This window comes from Cupressus sempervirens, chromosome 9 (assembly GCF_028749045.1).
Source record: "Cupressus sempervirens isolate cs-2001-9-10 chromosome 9, ASM2874904v1, whole genome shotgun sequence".
NCBI classification, from domain to species: Eukaryota; Viridiplantae; Streptophyta; class Pinopsida; order Cupressales; family Cupressaceae; genus Cupressus; species Cupressus sempervirens.
Window position 1 is genome coordinate 808,585,839 of NC_143126.1, and position 21,049 is coordinate 808,606,887.

At 35.4% G+C, this 21,049-nt stretch overlaps 1 protein-coding gene across 2 annotated transcripts in view; it reads left to right on the forward strand.

Moving 5' to 3' along the window:
• LOC149541165 (O-fucosyltransferase family protein) overlaps positions 1–21,049 on the forward strand; it is a 40,901-nt gene that overhangs the window by 18,820 nt on the left and 1,032 nt on the right. For both annotated transcript variants that reach the window (XM_089802165.1, XM_089802164.1), the window contains 4 exons: positions 1,531–1,619; positions 12,344–12,470; positions 12,591–12,874; positions 20,489–20,618. In XM_089802165.1, the coding sequence (XP_089658291.1) occupies positions 1,531–1,619; positions 12,344–12,470; positions 12,591–12,874; positions 20,489–20,618 (630 nt within the window). The remainder of the gene's footprint in view (positions 1–1,530; positions 1,620–12,343; positions 12,471–12,590; positions 12,875–20,488; positions 20,619–21,049) is intronic.

Sequence of the window (21,049 nt, forward strand, 5' to 3'; positions counted from 1 at the left end):
AGCGACACATCTTAATATTTAATATTACAATTTATCATAAATGTCCTTTTCAGCTAAAGGTGTCCATAATGGGATTAACGCCCAGTGATAAAGATCTCTATTGCAGCTACAATCTCCAACATAACAGACACGTGTTTCCAGATTGAATAAAAAGACACGTGGTAGATAGTCGAACTGAAGTAGGAAGGATAAACCAAAGACTGGATGAATTAAAACACCATACAGATCAGGACCAGCACAACAAGGTTCAACACCAAATGCATGTCAATCATCAACAATTTCCTACGTAGGGCTGTCAAACAGGCAGCTCTAGCTCCTCAAGCTGGTTAAGCACCTTGAGCACCTTAAACTTTAATAAGCATCTCAAGCTCTTGAAGCTGGCTAAACACCTCAAGTTCCTTAAATGTGAATTTTGTAAGCATGACATCAATGAGGAAAACATCCAACATGGACGTCATTGCAGGGTAAGGATTTTTTTTTCTGTTATGACTCTTCAAAACTGGATTGGGAAATAAACTGTCAACTCTCCAGCGAATGATATCCTTTAGCATCATACTTTATTTTTTGGCTTTTCAACCAGACATTAGTTTACAAATAGATATCTACTCTTGAGAAGATGGCATTGGAGTAAGATTGTGTTGCTAGGTCCTGTAACATACACGGTCAAGTCTTAATTTGCATTGCACTTAGATCATCCTTTTCATAGCTATCATGGCTATACTAGGCTTGAGTTGGAACTTGGAAATGCAACAAATTATATGTATAAGATTAATTATTTGTTTTTGCAGAAGCTTGCATTTTTAGCAGCTTGTGAGGCTGATTTACTGAAATTTTTAAGTTGAGCATGACTTTCCATTTCAGTTTGTCTGAAAAATGCAATAATTCCATCTTAATCAGTGTCATCAGTGTCACACGGGGACTCGCACACTGGGTACTTGAGTACCCATGTACCCCCACCTCCACCATTCCGCAACCATGCCACCGTTGGGTTGGGTACTTGAATTTCTATTTGTATTTTGATTTTTGAATGTTTCTATTAGGTATGTAATATGTTTCTATGTTGAATGTTCAACGGTTCTAGTTCATGTTGCAATTTTGCTATGTCCAATTATTTTAATTTGGTATATTCTACTGAAACATCATTTTATAATTAGCATTTCAAGTTCTATATGTATACTATTAAACACCTCTCCCTGCCCCATCTTCCCCTTGCTGCCATCCCCTGGCCGTCCTTACGCTGTTCTGAAAATGAGGCCCATTTTCCCTGTGCCTCGGAAACTCGTCTCGGTGTTCCACCATCCTGATGTACCCCCAGTAGTGGTGTTACACTGATCTTAATGTTAACATAGCTGTAGATGTCCTTTGTTCATTTATGACTTGGCTATACATTTCAATAAATTCACTAAGGGAACATTGTCAAGCTTAATTCTTTTCTAATGATTTATTACAGATGAATGTGAAATATGAATTTTGATGGGTGATATTTTTTTTGGTCAAACATTTCTTTCAACCCCTGGCCTGGTCTTGCAGATATGCAATGCTGTCCTTGCTGCCAGAATAATGAATGCAACACTTGTTTTGCCTGAGCTTGACACAAATTCATTTTGGCATGATAAGAGGTATTTCTTCAGTTTCGAGATCCTTTTAACTCTCATCTTTTTTTCTAGAACTGGTCACGAATTACTTTTGGCATGAGAGGAATTTTTATCTGAATTTCATTTTTGAGGAGTTATTTTTATATCTGAAGTAAATGTTGGAAATTATCTTCCTTAATGTAAAAACAAACTTTTTTGTATAACCATATGCATGATGCAATAATTGTTACAAGTTTTAGAAATAAAATACTATAGAATAGAGATGATAGCTTTGCAAGCTTTCTACAACTTTTCTAAATTATGGTTGAATTTTGTAAGGGATTGTTTTCATTTGTAGTTTTGTCAACTTTTACTAATAGAACTGAATATTGGATGGCATGTTAGTCATGTGCAATTAAAATAACATTAGTTTTTAACAGTGTTACCCAGGGACACGTTTTTGGCATAATTGAACCCGTCCCAGCAACTTTTGGAAACCCCCCCCCTGGCTAGCTCATAAAATTAATGTTTCAGTTTTGATAATTTGTTTGACTCCCACTCTCATAGGAACTCTAAATTATTTAACGCAAACATTATATGTTAAGGTTTTAAAATGCATGTAAGCATGCTTTATCCATGTTTTCATATGAATATAATGAATATTTAAAACTCTGCTTTGTATTTAAAATTTTCCCTATTTTTTATATAGCTGTACCCCTTACTGCTCCCTGCTCTAGGGAAAAAAAATTTGGACCCTCGTCAAGGAAATTCGGGGTAACGTAGTTTTTTAATAAATGAATAAAGCGTTTTTTAAGAACTTAAATATAAAAAGTATTTTTAATATGTCATGGATGGATCTGTACCTTTGTTTACTAAATGTTCCAAAACATTACCTACACATGTACATGTCATGTATGGACCCTTACCATTGTTTAGCTTAGTTACCCTGGTACGCCCCTAGCCCCTCCGAACCATGTGTGGGTACAAACTAGTACCTAGTTCTGGTCCAGTTTGCCTGCTGGTCCGAGCAGGGTTCAAAATCAAGGACCCAGTTTGAAGTTGCTGGCTGTCAGATTGAACCCGGGCGAACCATGCCCAAACATTTTGAACCAAGCATGAACTTTGACAAACTAGGACTAGTGGATGTCTTTCTAGTGATGTTTTTTTCAATTTTTTTATAAAGCTTTGACATCCTTAACTGTAAAAGGTGGAAATGAAAGGCTTATTTTGGCTTCTAATTCTTATTTGTGGTGTGCAAATAGGTTATTTTGTCTTGATAAATAAATTTTTAATCCATTAGTTGAACTTGAAATAATGATAATAAACTTGCTATTATGATTTAATTTTAATGTTTTGAATCTTTGATGTTGAACTTGAAGTATATGATGGTATGATCATGATTCATGATGCTATGATTACAAGTTTTAAAGTTTATGGCGTTTTTGTTGTTTAAATCATATGATTTTATGATTCTATGCGACATTCTAATTTTAACTCATGTAGGTTTCATAAATATAAATATAAATATATATATATATATATAATTTTAACATGTTTTTGTACAAATAAACCCAAAAAAACCCAAAACCCTTTCCAAATTTTGCCATATCGGTGAACTGGTTTTTCAAACTCGAACTTCGAATCGAACTTGAATTGGTAACTTAGTTGTTTAGTAAAAGTTCCAACGCATATTTGTACATGCCATGTATGAACTTTAAATATCCTTTGATTAAGCAAAATGCTCACTTATGAAAACTGGATGCACAAATTTGAATGTCCTTGAATAGGGAGAAGTGGCCCATTTATAGGCCCAAAAGGAAAATATAAAATGAACACTTTTCCCCATTCATGGGCACTCAAGCTATCCTTTAATATTCAGTTTTCATAAATGAACAATTTGTTCAATCAAAAGATTCCAAGCATGCAAACCATTGGTTTGTTTGAGTTTTGAGAGGACAAAAATGCTTTTGGATTGTACATTTAGGAAAAAAATGAAAACCCTAGTTTCCCAATTTGGATTTAAGGATCAGGATCATGCTGATTTGTTGAGGATATGAGTTGTTTCATTCATACCAGCTGCTGGTTGACATCATTAGAGTGGTTTGATATTGTTTTCGGAGGTAGCCTAGTTGAACAAAAATACCTAAATTTGTTTTCAAGGGCTTGCATGCATGTTGATTGCTATTCATTCAACATTTTGATAAAGGGCACTCCCCTTACTAATCCAAACACACATAACACAACAAAGAAATAAATAGGAAATTGCAAGAATCGAACAATTGCAAGAACAAACACACTTGCATCCTATTATCCTCAATGAAATGACATGGGCATTTTCATTACAATAATCTGCAAGAAGAAGCCACCATATGCACCATCAAAACTGCTGTAGATACCCTGTTGTCTTTTTTATATTGGGAAGTTTAACTACCCAAGAAGGTTCTAAGGGCTGACCACATTTATATCATTTTTTATTTCATTTGAATATTGCCCCTAAATGGTTTTGACACTCATCAGAGTTTTTGAATGGATTTTACTTTTACACCTAAAGTAACGCAATTTCTATAGGCTATAACTTGTGAACTAATGACCCAATTGTGTATCATAACCCCATTTTGGAAACCTCACAAAGTGCTCTTCATCCAGGAGTAGAGAAGCACCATTCAATCAAAGTTTGACCCTTTTTGGAGTCTCTAAAGCCTGCAAAACCGAGTTCAAAGTTTTATACCACCTCACCAAAACCAAAAACTCAATATCTCCAAAACTAGACTTGATCGTGACATGAAATTTTATTGGCAGACATATACATCCAAAATGGATCTCCAAGAAAGCAGTTGAAACCATCTGTGCTCAAAAGAACAACTTACTAAAAAATAGTAAACTTGCCATCTATAGTAACCATGCCCAAAATAGCTCTTATTGAAAACTAGATTATAGTTTTGGGTGATGCAAGATTGCTCTTATACCTTGAATGCTCCTGCATCAAACACTCGGGGTGATTTGAGAAGTGACCTTGTCACATCTTAGGTGTTTAGAAGAAAACCAATATGTTCAAACTCTTCTTTTGATGGCCATGAAGAGTCTTCAACAATTCATCCTTTCCATTTGACCAAATACTCTTCATATTTCCTGTTTCTTGTGCTCTTGCCAACATGGCTATTCAATATGTCTTCCATCTCCTTTGTAGATGAAGTAGGTGTTGAAATATTCCACTATGCTTTTGTTAGCTCATCTTCAATATTACATTCATGATGCTTTGTCAAAACTGAAATATTAAATGAAATCGAATTATTGAGTTCACTAGGCAACTACACTTCGTAAGCATTTTCTGAATCACACTTCTTTAAGATTTTGTAAGGTCCGAACCTTTTCATCTTCAACTTATATCTTCACACTGGAAATCTCTCCTTTCTCAAATGAAGTATGACTTCTTCACTAGTCTGAAAGTCCTTGTCTTCTTTTCTGGTCTGTCTTAGCCTTGTGCTAAATATTCATTTTATTTATATGCTTTCTAAACTCTTCATGCAAGTTCTTTAATAGTGTTCTACAAAATTTTTGGCTTCAACACTGATCTTTTTTCCATTGTCCAATTTCCTCAATTCGAAACCATTTGTGGGACTATTTCCATATACAATTTGGAAGGTTGATTTACCAGTGCTCCTATTGCTAGATTTTTTGTATGCAAACTTTGCCTATGGTAAAGTCAGATTTTACCCCTTGGGTTTATCTGCTATTAAGCACCTCAATAGATTTCCCAAATTTATATTTGTTACTCTTATCTGTATATTAGTATGTGGATGGCGTGCTGATTTGAACTTCAAATCTGTTTTTAGCTTTCAACACAATGTCCTTCGAAAGTACCCAACAAACTTAGTGTCTTGATCTGAAACTATGCTTTTGGGAAAACCATTTAGTTTCAATACTTCCTTGAAAAACAATTCCAGTACATCAACAACATCATTAGTCTTTCTACAAGGAATCAAATGTGCTATCTTTGAGAACTTGATTACCATCACACAAATGGAATCATGCCCTCTTTGAGTCCTTGGTAAACCAAAAACAAAGTCCATATACTAATATCCTCCCATAGCCTCTTTGGTACAAGTAATGGTTGATATAACCCTATATTCGGCTTGTTTACTTTTGCCATTGATATATGCTATTACTTTGCACAAACTTCTTAACATCTTGTTGTAATTGCAACCAATAATATTGCTCACTAACTAGAGCAATGCTTTTATCTTGATTGAAGTGTTTAGCCAATCCCCGCTATACTTCTCTTTTGATCAGTTTTTCCCTCATGAAATCCTTTGGATTGCCACAATTGGCTTCCTTTGAATAACATAACTTTTTGGATTATAAAATCCAACGACTTGGTTTTGTCCAGAGTAATAGTTTCTATACAAGCTTTGCAGGCTTGGCCAAAATAAGGACCCTTAGGGTATAGACTCACATGTTCCTTGAACCCAATAAGTTCGATTTGAATCTTTGTCAACAAACGTTGCCCTCTGCTCAGGGCATTTGCATCCCTATTATACTTTCCACTTTTGTGCTTCAGAACAAAAGTGTAACTCTGCAAAAATTCAATCCATTTTAAATGCCTTTGATTCAACTTCCTTGACTATTCAAATGCTGTAAAGTTTTTTGATCAATGAATAAAACAAACTCTTTAGGCAAAAGATGATGTTATCATTTCTCAATGCCTGAACTCCTGATCATAAAGAAAGTACTTTCTTTTGACACCAATGGCATTGCTACTAGCATCACAATCTACTTGAAACACTGTATTAAAATCTGGAAGTAACAAAACCGGTTGCTTTGCAACTTTTGTTTTCAATAAATCAAAACTCGTTGCTGCTCCTGTAGTCCAATTAAACTCTCTTCTATCTTCTCTCATTGTTTTAGTTGGGGGTCCACAGATACTACTGGAATTTTTGATAAACTTTTTGTAAAAGCTTGCAAAACCATGAAAAGATCTTACCTCTATAGAATTCCTTAGCATAGGCAATTTAAGGATAACTTTCACTTTCTCTGGGTCCATTTGAAGTCCATCCACAGAGACAAAAAACCCAAGCACACTACTTTCTTCACAAAACTGCACTTCTTCAGATCAATCAAGAATTTTTCTTCCCTCAACTTCTCAAAGATCCTACTAATATGCGTTATATGGTCTTCCAATGTCTTATTGAAGATCAAAATATCATCCAAGTAAACAACAACAAGCATACTCAAAAATTCTTTGAATACCTTATTTATGAGCCCCATGCATGTGCTTGGTGCATTAGTTAGTCCAAAGGGCATGACTAACTACTCATACGAACTCTCCTTCATCTCAAGGTTGTTTTCCATTCATCTCCTTCTCCAATCCGTATTTGGTTATATCCACGCTTTAGATCTGTCTTTGTGAAATACTCCGTCCTTGGCAAGGGAAACCTATACTTGATAGTAATCTTATTGGTAGTTCATGAATTTGTACACATCCTCCATTCTTCATTTTTCTTTGGTGCTAATACCGTTGGTACAACACTCAAACTCTGTCAAATCAGTCCCTTTAGCAACAACTCTTGCACTTGTCTATTCAAATCTTCACTCTCTGTTGGAGTCAACATGAATGAAGTGTCTTCAATTTTTCCACCATCCGGTCCCATGTTGTTATCTTCTCCTTCCCTCGTTTATTTCTCTTCAATGAGGCCTCTTTCCACCAAATTTTGGCATGACCTTTCAACTTGGCCATTGTTTGACCCTCCTATGACCCTCAGTATTTTCTACTTCATATTCATATTCAAAATACTCTTCCATATCATTGACTTAATTGATTAACTCTTTTGGATTGAGATTTCTAGAAAATGTGGAAACTTCAATTTTTGGTCTTTTTCCAATATTAGAAATGACCTTGAAAAGCTAACTTCCTCAAGGTCTCTAGCCATTTCTTGTTCTTCTTCAAGCTTTCCCTTGTCAAATTCATCCTCACTTTTATCTCTTGTCATAATATCGGCTCCTTTGTATAACTCCTCTTCTAGTACTCAAGTACTTATCTCTAGAGGACTCTAAAACCCTTTTTTGTTACACTAGTGATTCTTTAACCACGGTTTCTTTGGGGAGGCATTTTTCCACACTTTCTTTCAACCCACAACTAAAATCCTAGTGTAATTTGCCCTACGTTCAGCGATGTAGGGCGATCTATCTACACACTTAGGAACTTCCACTTTGATACCACTTGATAAAGGGTACTCCCTTACTGATCCAAACACAATACAACAAATAAATAAATAGGAAATTGCAAGAATCAAACAATTATAAGAACAAAAACCTTGTGTTCTATTATCCTCAATGAAATAACATTACAATATACAAATAATTTACATGCCATAGTCACATGGGCATTTTCATTAGAATAATTTTAAAGCCAAAGCCACCATATGAGCCATCAAAACTGCCCCAGATACACCTTATTGTCTTCTTTATATTGGGAAGTTTAACTGCCCTAGAAGGTTTTGGGGGCTGACCACATTTACATCATTGTTTTTAATATTATTGGAATATGCTGACAATATACCCCCAAACAGTTTTGACACTTATTGGAGTTTTTGAAGGGATTTTACTAATTCACCTAAAGTAAAGCAACTTTTGGAGGCTATAACTTGTGAACCATTAACCGATTGTCTATTATAAACCTCTTGAAGCACTCATCAGCCTTGGATGGCAGATCGCCACCCAATCAAAGTTTGACCCCTTTTTGGAGCCTCTAAAGCCTTTACAGCTGAGTTCAAAGTTTTTGTACCACCCCATCAAAACTGAATTCAACACCTTCAGAACCAAACTTGATCTTGCCATGAAACTTTACTGGCAGACTTATAGATCCATAATGAACCTCTAGGCTAGAATGAAACCGCCTGTGTTCAATTGAACAACTACTAAAAATTGTAAACTCGACAAAATAGTAACCATGCCCGAAATAACTCTTATTGAAAAATTAGACAATATTTTGGGGTGATGCAAGTCTGCTCGTGTACCCTGGATGCTCCTGCATCACATTTATATCAGATCAGGGGAATACCATATATTGTGTACTGGCATCAAGGAGGGTTCAGTTCGCCTTGGGGAAGTTGTCCAGTATTATGTACTGTTGTGCAACAACTCTCTACATTGTTATAGCAGTTGCCAGTCTTAAGATTCCATGACTTGACCTACAATAGTTCATACCAGGTATTGGAGGGTTTCGTGCCATGTCTAGGTTTATATTTTGTGGGTGATCATTTATGGCTAAAATCAGAATAGTGGGTAAATAAAAACAGATCTTTTGAGGTTTCTTAATTGACTTTATGATAAGGTTTGATGCTGACATGATTATCTTAATTCAAACTCGAGTGTTTGATGTAACCTAGGGTTTATATCAGCAATTGTAATTGATGAGATTGATCATATGAACTATGAAAAGTGGTATCAGCAAATGATGGTTTGCCAAATTCTTGTCAAAATTTTCCAATTTTTATTTGTTGTTCCAATTATGTTTGATTTTCAAAATTCAGGAAAATCCAATAAATCATAACGTTGCGCAAAATATTGCATGATTGTAATTGGGGACATTATAGTTACTTTGATCCACAAGTAACCAAATTTCTGATATCTATTCTATAATCTAGACTACCTTATTCTTTTTTCAACCTTTGGCTCTTGTGAAATCCATTCACTACATGCCCAATATACTGTGAAGTTTATTTGGGTGCCTATTTGCTATTTGGTGCTTAGGTGTTTTGTCTTGTACTTGTGAACACCTATTGATTTTTCTCTTTTTGGCAAAATCGATATCCAGTAATTATTTTTCCTTGGTTAGCTTCTTGATGCTACCATGTTTTCTTTTTCCTTGGATGGTTCAAACTTCAACCCTAATCTCCTAGTATGCACTTAGTTTCTTCCCGATTACATCCAAGTTTTGTTGATTGGCTTTTCATTTTGTCTTTCTGCCAAATACATATCCATGCAACCTTTGCCGAATCCCTCCATTTATGCACTTAATCATGTTTACTGAGTATTTATTTTTTGCTTATTGTCTTGATCTTTGTATTCTATGCAGTACACGATTCTCCGAAATGATTACTCTTGACTTTGATTACTCCATCTGATGTGCTATTCAATTGACAATTTAGCTTTCAGCTGACCTGGTTGCTACTTGGTTATCCCATTTGGATGGATATAGGCATATCCCTTCTACTCTGGTGCATTTGGCAACTTATGGAAGCTTGGCATTTGATATAATGAAGCCTTAATATTTTTTCAGATATCCTTGGGCAATCATTATTTAATATGGCCAAAGGTTGCAGCTTTGATTATAGTTTGATATTCATTACGTTCATATAAACATTCTTATGAAATACTATATCAATAATTGCATTCATCAATTCTCATCTTAGCTCCTTGACACTCAATATATGATTCATAACGCCGTTCTTGAAACCATTGATGTTTATTTAATGTATGATTCATTACACCATTGTTGAAATCATTGATGTTTATTTTAATATATGATTCATAACACCATTCTTGAAATCATAGAACAACTTTGGGAACATTGTTAACATTGTACAAGTCTCTTTTATCTGTCCTTTTCTGTTTTATCAGACTATACAAAAGCTGAAACTTGTAATTTATATGGTTGCAAATATTATTACTTTCTTGCACTATTGTTGGTCATGAGTCATACATTGCTAAGTAACAGTAGATTGACATTTCTCTGGGAAAGATAAGGACAAGAGTGAGGAGATTGCCATATCAGTCAAACAAGGATGTTGCCATCTAGCTGGTGGTGTCCTAGGGTCACTTTCAATCCATATTTGTTTCCTGTGATGGGAGCTGTTGTACAGAGCATAATAGGATTATTAGTCTCTGCCTTTTAAAGGCAGGGAACTAATGTTCTTGTTTCACCTCCCCCAATTAATTTTTCATTTAATAAGCAAGATCATATCCTAAAGTTTTTATGCTGTGTATTTTTAAAATTATTTAGCAAACTAAATTCCTTTTTTTTGATTGGTTAAATGCTATTTTCCTGGGTATATATCCTATTTTTTACAATCAGAAATTTCTCAAAAAAAGAGAAAGTCAAGAATGTATTTAATATTCCTGTCTTAAGTTTTTGCCATGTGTCAAACATTCACAAATCCATTAATGACCAGTTGGACATAAAATCTTATTTTTCCAATTGAAAATTTACAGAAAATGTAATAGATAAGAATGTAATTAATGTGCTGTCAGTTTTTGTCTGATGTTTTTTATGAACTTGGGCAGCGTGTCAGAGCCTTCTCGAACGTTTTTGATTAAGTGAATAGTTGTTGCACTTAAAGTTATCCACAGGCCTCCTAAGGAAGAGTGACGACATGGGAGAGTAAGTACATGCAAGGCAGGAAGCCTACTTTCGGGCACTTTCAGCTCTAAAACCCACGCCTTCTTTGGAAAGATCTTTGTTTCCTTTGCCAGCTCAGCACAATCCTTAGGGTTTACCTCTTCCAAATGAATATTCGGTCAATCACACAATCCGCACACTTGACCACCTAAACATATACAACATGTGTATACGTTTGTTAACGAGGATATATACAAAATGTGTATGTGCTCTAGTTGGCAGACGGTTCGTGTGGTCCGTATTTTCAGCGACAAATATTCTGATCTTCGCGTGCATTATTGATTTGAATTTTGGAGGAGTTGATAAATGCGTGAAAAAGGTAGAAAATGTAGGAGTGAGATGAGACATGTCACATGACAACTAAATTCATCAACTAACTTACCAATAATGCCCCAACTATACTATTAATAATCCCACACTGCCTACGTGGCAACCACAACTGTTTTTTATTATTATTTTATTTACTTTAAGGTGGAACGCTTTTGCGAGAAGTCCGCCCTTTTGTTTGGCGGTCGGCTAAGATGTCTCCTAATAAATAGAAATTCTCCACAAACAATCTGAAATCCTTCCATTTTGTTATAGGGGTTATCTTGCTATTAAACTAACCTTAGTCAATGCAATGTGACTAAAACCATAGTCCTCTCCAGACCAAGGGGGATTTATTTCCGTCAATGAATTGGACATAGTTAGAGGCATATTTTTTAAAACTGTTATACTTCAATTCTAAACTCGGGAGAAATATAAGTTCAATTTTGTTTTTATAATTTTAAAATAAATATTTTGCTTTAATCAAATTAAAAACTAAGATTAATAGAGTTTAAAATTATTATTATTACTTATAAGTTATTTTAATAAATATTTTGTAAGTTTAGTTTAAGGTTTAGAAAATAATGCTTTAATAAAATTAGATTATATATTTGTAAACTTTTTGATAAATTACATTTTTCTTTGAAAACAAAAAAATTTAAATACCAATACATGGACTGCAGTCACCAAGAAAGTACACCAATGTTTCATAGAATAAAAAATTGAAGATAATTTTTCCTGTGACACTAACAACTACAACCCCTTTTATTGCCAAAAGGCAGGGACTCCAGCTTGCAAAGAGCTCTTCTTATAGATAACTTTTGTTGTTACCTCATCATTCTTTTTGCTCCACTAATAGAATTAACAATACTAGCAATCTATTGTTCAGTGCACTATTATTCACTATTAATATTTTTTGAATGATGCTTTATCAATCAGTTATTCAGGTTTTTCTTTCAAGTGGTTGGTGATCTAAGTGTGCAACTAAAGAAGTTTACTGGGCATGATACACATTTCATTAAGTCTCTATGATCATATACAGTGATGGATCACTTTTCATTTCCAGTGGCTTTGCAGGTATTTATGATGTTGATCACTTTATCAAATCGCTTAAATATGATGTAAAAATTGTACAAAGTTTACCAGAAGTGCCAGTGACTGGAAAGAAGAAGAAAAAAATGAAGCCTTTCCAGGTACACAAGTTTAACCATGCATACTTTGATAAAATGCAGATTTATTATTGTAATAAATGCTGTTGTGCTAATATTGCTGATAAATAAGAACTTAACACTTTAGCTTCTTTTTCCCCGCAGCTTCGTCCCCCTAGAGATGCTTCTCCAAGTTGGTATGAAACAGTTGCATTGGAGAAAATGAAAGAACACGGTGCTGTATATCTTACTCCATTTTCTCATCGTTTGGCAGAGGAGATAGACAACGCTGAATACCAGCGATTGAGATGCAGAGTAAACTATCATGCTCTTAGATTCAAAGAAGACGTTATGAAACTGAGTACTAGTATCGTCAATCGGCTTCGTTCAGAAGGTCATTTTATGGCAATACATCTACGCTTTGAAATGGATATGCTTTCATTTGCTGGGTAAGGAGATGGGAATAATCATGTTCTGGTTCAAAGTTGTTCTCATGTTAATTGAGCATCATGATGTACTTTGTAAACAATTTTATTCTTAAGGTGCAGACAGAGCCAAATATAGTAACTTCAGCTCATGCATCAATGTAAGCTAGAGAAGATTAAAACTGCCACATTAAAAGGAAAATGAAGCAAATTGCTGGTTTGAACAACACAAGTGAAAGCAGAGTTCTCTGGTTTAACAAAGCTTGGTGTTCCTAACTAGCATCCTTATCAATCAGTTTTTGTTTTTGTAACATGTGAAAGAACAATATCTTTTTTAACCTTGGGAGGAAGGCAAAGCCCACCGATTTACATTACATATACAGTTATAATTGTTAATTCCACTTCTGCCATCGGCTTGTTCTGTATCTAAGTCCTTCCAGCATTTTCCCCACAGTTTAGTCGCAAAGGGTACCTGCAGCCCAAAACCCTCCCATTAGTTCAATTTTATTGCTTTCTGCCATTTGGTAAAATATGCTTGTGGACAAAATTATAAATACAACCACCATATAATTTCAACAAATTGGACGTAATTATTCTGCCACTGTGTAGACAAGAATCAAATTGAGATTTTGCTAAGGAGGCTTATTTAATGAAGTTGACTTCTATTGAGCACAAACTATCTATTGAGCACAAACTATCTGTTAGGATTAGACCTCAAACAAAAATAACAATTACATGCAAATATAACCAATATCAGAAAATAATAGATCACACAGAAAAGAACACAAGACACCGAGATTTAACGTGGTTCACCCAATCCCTGGGCTACGTCCAGCAAACAGCAAGTCTAATATTATTAAGATCCAGTGATTACAACTTGATTACAATGCGTAATCCCTTATAGCTCAATACTGCTGCAAGAACACTCCTTATGAAAATACCTAATCCTACGCCCTTTTTACAAGTAATTTTGTGTTGCTTTAGGGTTACAACATGTTGGCCATATGTCGGCCATACGTCGGTCACGGTCCAATTTTTTTTTTTCCAAAGAATTTATGAAGTATGTACAGTACTTCCTTGATCGGTCACTACAAACTAACAATCTCCCACTTGGGGACTGATCAGACTCCACACTAGACAACAATCTCCCACTTGGAGACTGATCCTTTGGGGCTCTCACTGGATCAAACCACCCTGGACTCTGTTGTTCTTTTATTCATGTTCAGTCTAGAAGACCAACCAATGCTGAAGAGGAATTCAGCTTCTCCCTTGTCACTACCTTTGTAAACATATCCGCTAAATTGTCATCTGTATGTATCTTGTCCAACTTTGATTGCCCATCATCCAAACCTGACCGAATGCAATGGTACTGCAACTGTATGTGTTTTGTCTTTGAATGCAGAGCAAAATTGTTCGCAAGATGAATGGCACTCTGGCTATTTGTAAACAAATAATTATCTCTCTGAGGGTGTCCCAATTCTTCTAAGAAGAACTGAAGCCATATCATCTCCTTGGATGCCTCTCTAGCAGCAGCATACTCTGCCTCTGTAGTGGATAAAGCATTAACCTTCGGTAACCTAGAAACCCCGCTCACTGCTGCCCACCAACAATAAATATATAACCTGTAGTACACCACCTGGTATCAATATTCCCTGCCAAATTCGAGTCAGCATATCCCTATAAATCAGCAGTAGAGTCCCCAAAATATAAACACTTACTGGATGTTCCTCTAAAATTTCTGAGAATCCATTTGACTGCATTCCAATGCTCAATGCCTGGATGACTCATATGTCTGCTAACGACTCCCACTGCATGTGCAATATCTGGCCTTGTACATACCAAAGCATACATCAAGCTTCCTACAGCTGAAGCATAGGGTACCTTGGACATCTTATCCTCCTGTTCTTGTGTCTTTGGACACATCTCCTTAGTCAACTTTTATTGACCGGGTAAAGGTGTGCTAACAACTTTAGCATTTTCATAGAGAAACATTGCAAAACCTTCTCAACATAATCAACTTGTGAGAGTGTCAATTTTTGTTTTTTCTATCTTTGCAAATCTTCATACCAAGGATTTGTTTTGCTACCCCCAAATCCTTTATAACAAATGTATGTGCTAATTGGCATTTCAGCCCCTTAATATGATCCATGTTAGACCCAACTACAAGCATATCATCAACAAATAAACATAAAATAATGTAGCTGTCATCATCCGACCTTTTAAAATAAACACAATGATTTGAATGACACCTACTATATCCATACTCATGCATAAAACTATCAAATCTCATATACCATTGCCGGGGTGCTTGCTTCAAGCCATATAAATTTTTCTTCAATCTGCACACTAAGTTCTCTTTACCTTTGACTTCAAATCCCTGTGGCTGAGCCATATATATCTCTTCATCCAAATTACCATGAAGGAAGATTGTTTTAATATCAAGCTGCTCTAAATGCAAATCTTTAGTGGCCACAATACTTAAAACAGTATGGCTAGAAGTCATTTTAACAACATGAGATAATATCTCATCAAAATCGATGCCTTTTTTCTGTGCAAATCCTTTACAACTAACTTGGCTTTAAATCTTTTCTTACTTCCATCTTCTTTTTTTTAACCTGTAAACCCATTTATTTTGTAAAGCCCTTTTATCTGCGAGCAACTTGCATAAATCCCATGTTTTATTTTTTAGCAAAGAGTCCATTTCGTCTTTCATGGCAGACTCCCACTGAATCTTAGTATCCACCTGCACAGCTTCATCATAACATTCAGGTTCATCAGCATTAGTAAGTAAAATAGAATACAAGGAAGGAAAAAATCTTTTTGGAGGTCTACTTAGCCTTGTTGACCATCTAACATTCATGGGGTTGTGTGATATTTGTTATTGCAGTTGTTGCACATCATGAGGTATTGCTGGAACATCATCTCTTGAAGTATCATACAGTACTACATAATCATCTTCTTTCTTCTCATGTTGCTGCAATAGATCTTTGTACAACATTTTTTCATTGAATATGACATCCTTGCTTACAATTTTTTGATTTTCAAAATCCCAAAGCCTATAACCAAATTCATTAGTGCCATAACCAACAAATACACAGTTCTTTGACTTAGCTTCCAACTTGGTTCTATTTTCAGAATCTATATGAGCAAATGCTTTACAACTAAAGGTTTTGAGAAAAGAATAACTCACTTTTTTACCTATCCATGCTTCCTCTGAAATACCACAACCCAAAGGAGTAGAGGGACCTCTATTACAACAGTATTGACAGCCTCCACCCACATGTGCAAAGGCAACCCAACATGCAACCTCATGCTCCTTGCATGCTTCATTATAGTCCTGTTCATGTGTTCAGCCACTCCATTTTCCTGTGGAGTCCTTGGAACAGTTTTCTGCCTACGAATACCATTAGTAGAGCAATAATCTTCAAATTCATGACTGCAATACTCACCACCATAATCAGATCTGGGACATTTTAGTTTCTTACCAATCTCATTTTCAACCAAGCATTTCCATTTCTTAAAAGTTTGAAATACATCAGATTTTTGTCTAAGGAAATAAACCTATACTTTTAAAATTGCATCATCAATAAAGGTAACATAATAATGAGAGCCACCAAGGGAAGATACCTAAGCCGGTCTCCATACATCTGTATGCACAAGCTCTAATTTCTTCCTTTTATTTTCCTTCCCAGTCTTCACAAAACTCACTCTCTTTTGTTTTCCATACACACAACTTTCACAGAAATCCATATTAACACATTTCAGACCTGGTAAAACTTTCTTTGAATGTAGTACTTCCATACCTTTCTCACTCATGTGCCCAAGTTTGTAGTGCCACAATGTTGTATCAAAATCTACAACAACTATTTGTTTTACTTGCTCAACTGCAGCAACTGTTCCTAAACATACATTTTTTTCTGAAACAGTTAAAGCAGAAGGAACAATATTACCTGTACAAAGATATAAGGTGCCTACTTTAACACCTCTTTCTACTACAAGAGAACCTTTTGAAACCTTCCAATTTTTATTATTAAAAGTAACTACACAACCTTATCACCAAGTTGCCTTGCTGAAATTAAATTCCTACTTAGCCTTGGAACATGTCTTACCTTGTGTAGTAGCCAATGATTCCCATTCTACGACTTAATCTTAACTTTTCCCTTTCCAACAATCTGACAGAGTTCATTATCCCACAAATAAACAAGCCCAAAATCCCCTTGGACATAATCAATGAAATAACCTCTATGAGATGTAGCATGAAATGAAGCACCAGAATCTAAAACCCATGAATCATCAATACTTTCTAAAGACAGAAGCAAAACATTCTCTTCGGATTTGTTACTTACCACATTTGCCTCCTTGTCTCCATTTGGTTTATCTCTTTCATTTTTCTTTCAAGTCCAACAATCTTTCTTTTTATGCCCTAGTTTCCCACAGTACCAGTAGTCGTTCAATCCTCTTGATTGAGACCTCCTCCCCTTTGACTTTCCTCTTGATTTCTCATGATTTTGAGACTCTTAGTCGTTCTGCCTCTGTGTTGTGCATTCAAAGCACTTCTTGATGTAAACCCACTTGAGGATTTCCTACAAGTTTCCTTACCCAAAATAACACCGATCAGATTATCATATTTTAGGGTACTAGATTTAGAAACAGAATTACTCACAACCATTACCAAGCCATTCTAGCTTTCAGGCAAAGAACACAAAATCAAGAGAGCCCTAATTTTTTCATCAAAATTGATACCCACAGAAGATAACTGACTAGTAATAGTATTAAACTCATTTAAATGATCTGTAATAAATCCACCTTCTGCCATTTTCATATTAATTAAACGCTTCATGAGAAATACCTTATTTGAAGCGAAGGGCTTTTCATACAATTTCGCTAGGGTTTCCATCAACTCTTCTATTATCTTTGCTTTTGTAATATAAAATGCCACTGATGGTGCCAAGCATAATTGAATGTTTCCAAGTGCTTTTTTGTCTAAAAGATCCTAGTCATCATTTGACATAGATCCCTAATTCTTGGTTTTTCCTTCCAACGACTTCCATAAATCCTTATGATAAAGATAGTCTTCCATTTGCATCTTCCATAATTGAAAGTTCTGCTCATTAAACTTGTCAACCCTCAGCTTACCTTCGTCTGCCATCGCTCCCACTCAACCATGAGACTCTTGCAGAGGATAACTGGAAAATAACTAGGCTCTGATATCACTTGTTAGGATTAAACCTCAGACATAAATTACAATTACATGCAAATATAACCAATATTAGAAAATAATAGATCACACAGAAAAGAACACAAGACACCAAAATTAAACGTGGTTCACCCAATCCTTGGGCTATGTCCACCAAACAAAAAGTCAAATATTATTACGATCCAGTGATTACAATCTGATTACAATCCGTAATCCCTTACAGCTCAATACCGCCGCAAGAACCAATTTTCGCAACAGTCATGAAAACGCCTAATCCTACGCCCTTTTATACAATTAATTTTATGCCGCTTTAGGGTTACAACATGTCGGCCATATGTCAGCCACACGTCAGCCATGGTCCAAATTTTTTTTTTTCCAAAGAATTTATGATGTACAATACTGCCCTGATCAGTCACCACAAACTAACACTATCTTCTTCTTTGAGGTTATCATTTGTAGATTTCAGATTATTATTGCTCTTTGGTCTAATTTTGGTAGAACCTTAAAAAGTGCGTAGATTCTAATGCTAGATATTTGCCATGGAAAGATTGCTTCAGCAATTTGATTTTTCCTAGCTCCTTGAGGTGGCTTCTTTTTTCAGTGCAGGAGTAAAACTTGCCCAGGATTGCGAAGGGCTAGGTCTCTATCCTTAGCCATGTGCTATTTTTAGCCTGCCGCTTGCTTTTTCAAGCTAGTTCAAAATTAAGTGGCGGCATGCCCTTTTTTAGGCACCCCTACTTTTTGGACGGTTGTTACATTGTGTACATTCCCTTTTGTGAGTTAATTCATTGATTCATTCAGATATTGCTTTGTGTGTTTTGTATTTTCAATCTAGTATTAAGAGTATGTGTTTGTTTATTTCACTATTTTATAATTGCTCTCACCTATCTGTAGATTGAAGTTTTTAAACTAGCAATAGATCTGCCCTTCTGGACTTGCAAATATGCTAAAGTAAAAAAAGATCAAATTGTGGTTAGTAGATCTGTGATGTGTGTTCCACTGGGTCTGCCAAAATTTTGTGCATGAAATTTGTGTTGACTTGAATGATCTAGCTATCTAAGCCAAACAACACAAATAACAAACAAGCATTCAGATTAGGCGCCGAAGACACCATAGAAATGTACCTATCAATACCATATTGAAACTTCCATTGCCACGATTTACCCATAATAGACAATTTTATGTCTTTGTGGCATCATTTTGGCAGCAAAATGACACTCAGCCAGAAGGAGAATCACAGAGCCTTTTACCCTCAGCCATTGCTGTGACCAAACTTGTACTGCAACCATGGTGCCAATTGAATTTGCAGACTGAAGTCCATGTACAACACATAAAAACAAGTACAAATAAGTAATAACCAATCTATAGCTGTTATAAAATAGGACCCAATCAATAAGTATTTGGCATTCTATAGCTAGCAGGACATTTTTCACATGCAGATAAATCATGTTAAAACTGAAGGAGGCAATAAAACCCAACTGTTTTGTACACCTGGATAATAATAAGCTCATCATGAGATAGTGAGGACAAAAGAGAATGCTATTTCTAAAGATTGATTCTGTCATAACTGGGCTTAGAAAAATCCCCATGCTTACCAACAATGAATTAGAGTTTCAATCTCACAATGAGAAGCAACTGATCTGACTGTAGATGAGAATGGAGCTAGGATAAGCCTTCATCAGCTAACTAGTCTGCCACGTTATAAGATTCTTTAAGTTCAAGCAATGAGAGAATACAATATTTTTAAAATGGCTACCAAGTACTAAACTTTCTTCCTAAATGCTTTTGAGCTTTTAACTCTCTAGGTACTATTTTGCAGTTAATGATAAAAATTTGAGAGCCCCTTTTAATTTCTAAAGACTTGCATTATGATGATGCTGCCAACTTCCAACCTCAGAACCAAGAAAGAAAGATCCTCCAAAGATCCCTGGGGATCTTAAAAGAACCTCTGTACCAGAAAACCATGGTTGCCCTGAGATGAGCAATCAAAATCAACTGAACAGAACCTATTCTAGATACTTTTATCCAACATTAATCCAATTAGCATGCATATATATAGAGGAATAAGCTAGGTGCATAGTTTATGTATTCAAATCTTGAAATAAACAGTTTCATGATTCATCGTCTAATGATAGCGTGGAAGGGTATCCTCCAAGCATCTGCAAAATTAAGACTGAAGATTGCATATTGACATAGAGCTAGAAATATCTTCATGAAAATATACGGCATACAAATTTGTAGTCAGTGGATGCCTATTCTTTTTGGTGGTACAAAAACAAAAACTAATGTTCAAGATGTGAAGCAGCTAATACCATACCCTCTGAGTTGTTTCTACATGATTGTGGAAGCTAAGAAGCCTGTCGTCAGCTTTAAATAACCATATTTCACAAGCTCAATTTATATTCTCTTTTTAATGTTAAGATGCCTGTTCTGATGTTCAGGTGCTTTGATATCTTTACCCCAGAAGAGCAGGCTATCTTAAGGAAGTACAGGGAGCAAAATTTTGCAGAGAAACGACTTGTATATTCTGAAAGGAGAATTATTGGCAAATGTCCTTTAACTCCGGAGGAGGTACTTACCAACTCTTGGTTTTTCTCTTTCTTTCTTGTGCAATTTCCCTTTATATACAATGTAACTTGCAGTGTGTGGTAGTTTTTGGCCTCCAAAGGTTTTTACTGTTTTGTTTTTTGGCTTCTAATGCCAATTATTATTTTGCAATTATTTAACGATTTTCTGAAGCACTCATTCTTCAAAAGCTTTGCCACTGGGGAGACAGGCAAGATGGTGAAAAATTCCAAGTAGAAAATTAAATTCGTCATCCTGCTCCCTACTAACAAATGCCTAGAATTAGAGTTGCATGTCTGCTAAGTGTGTCCTCTTGCCTTTGTAATTATTACCATGTATGAAGGAAAAATTATTTTTAGTGTGATAATAACTTACTGAGGAAATTATGAGTACTAGTCATAATGAGATGCCTAAAAGCATACAGGTAAAATCCCACA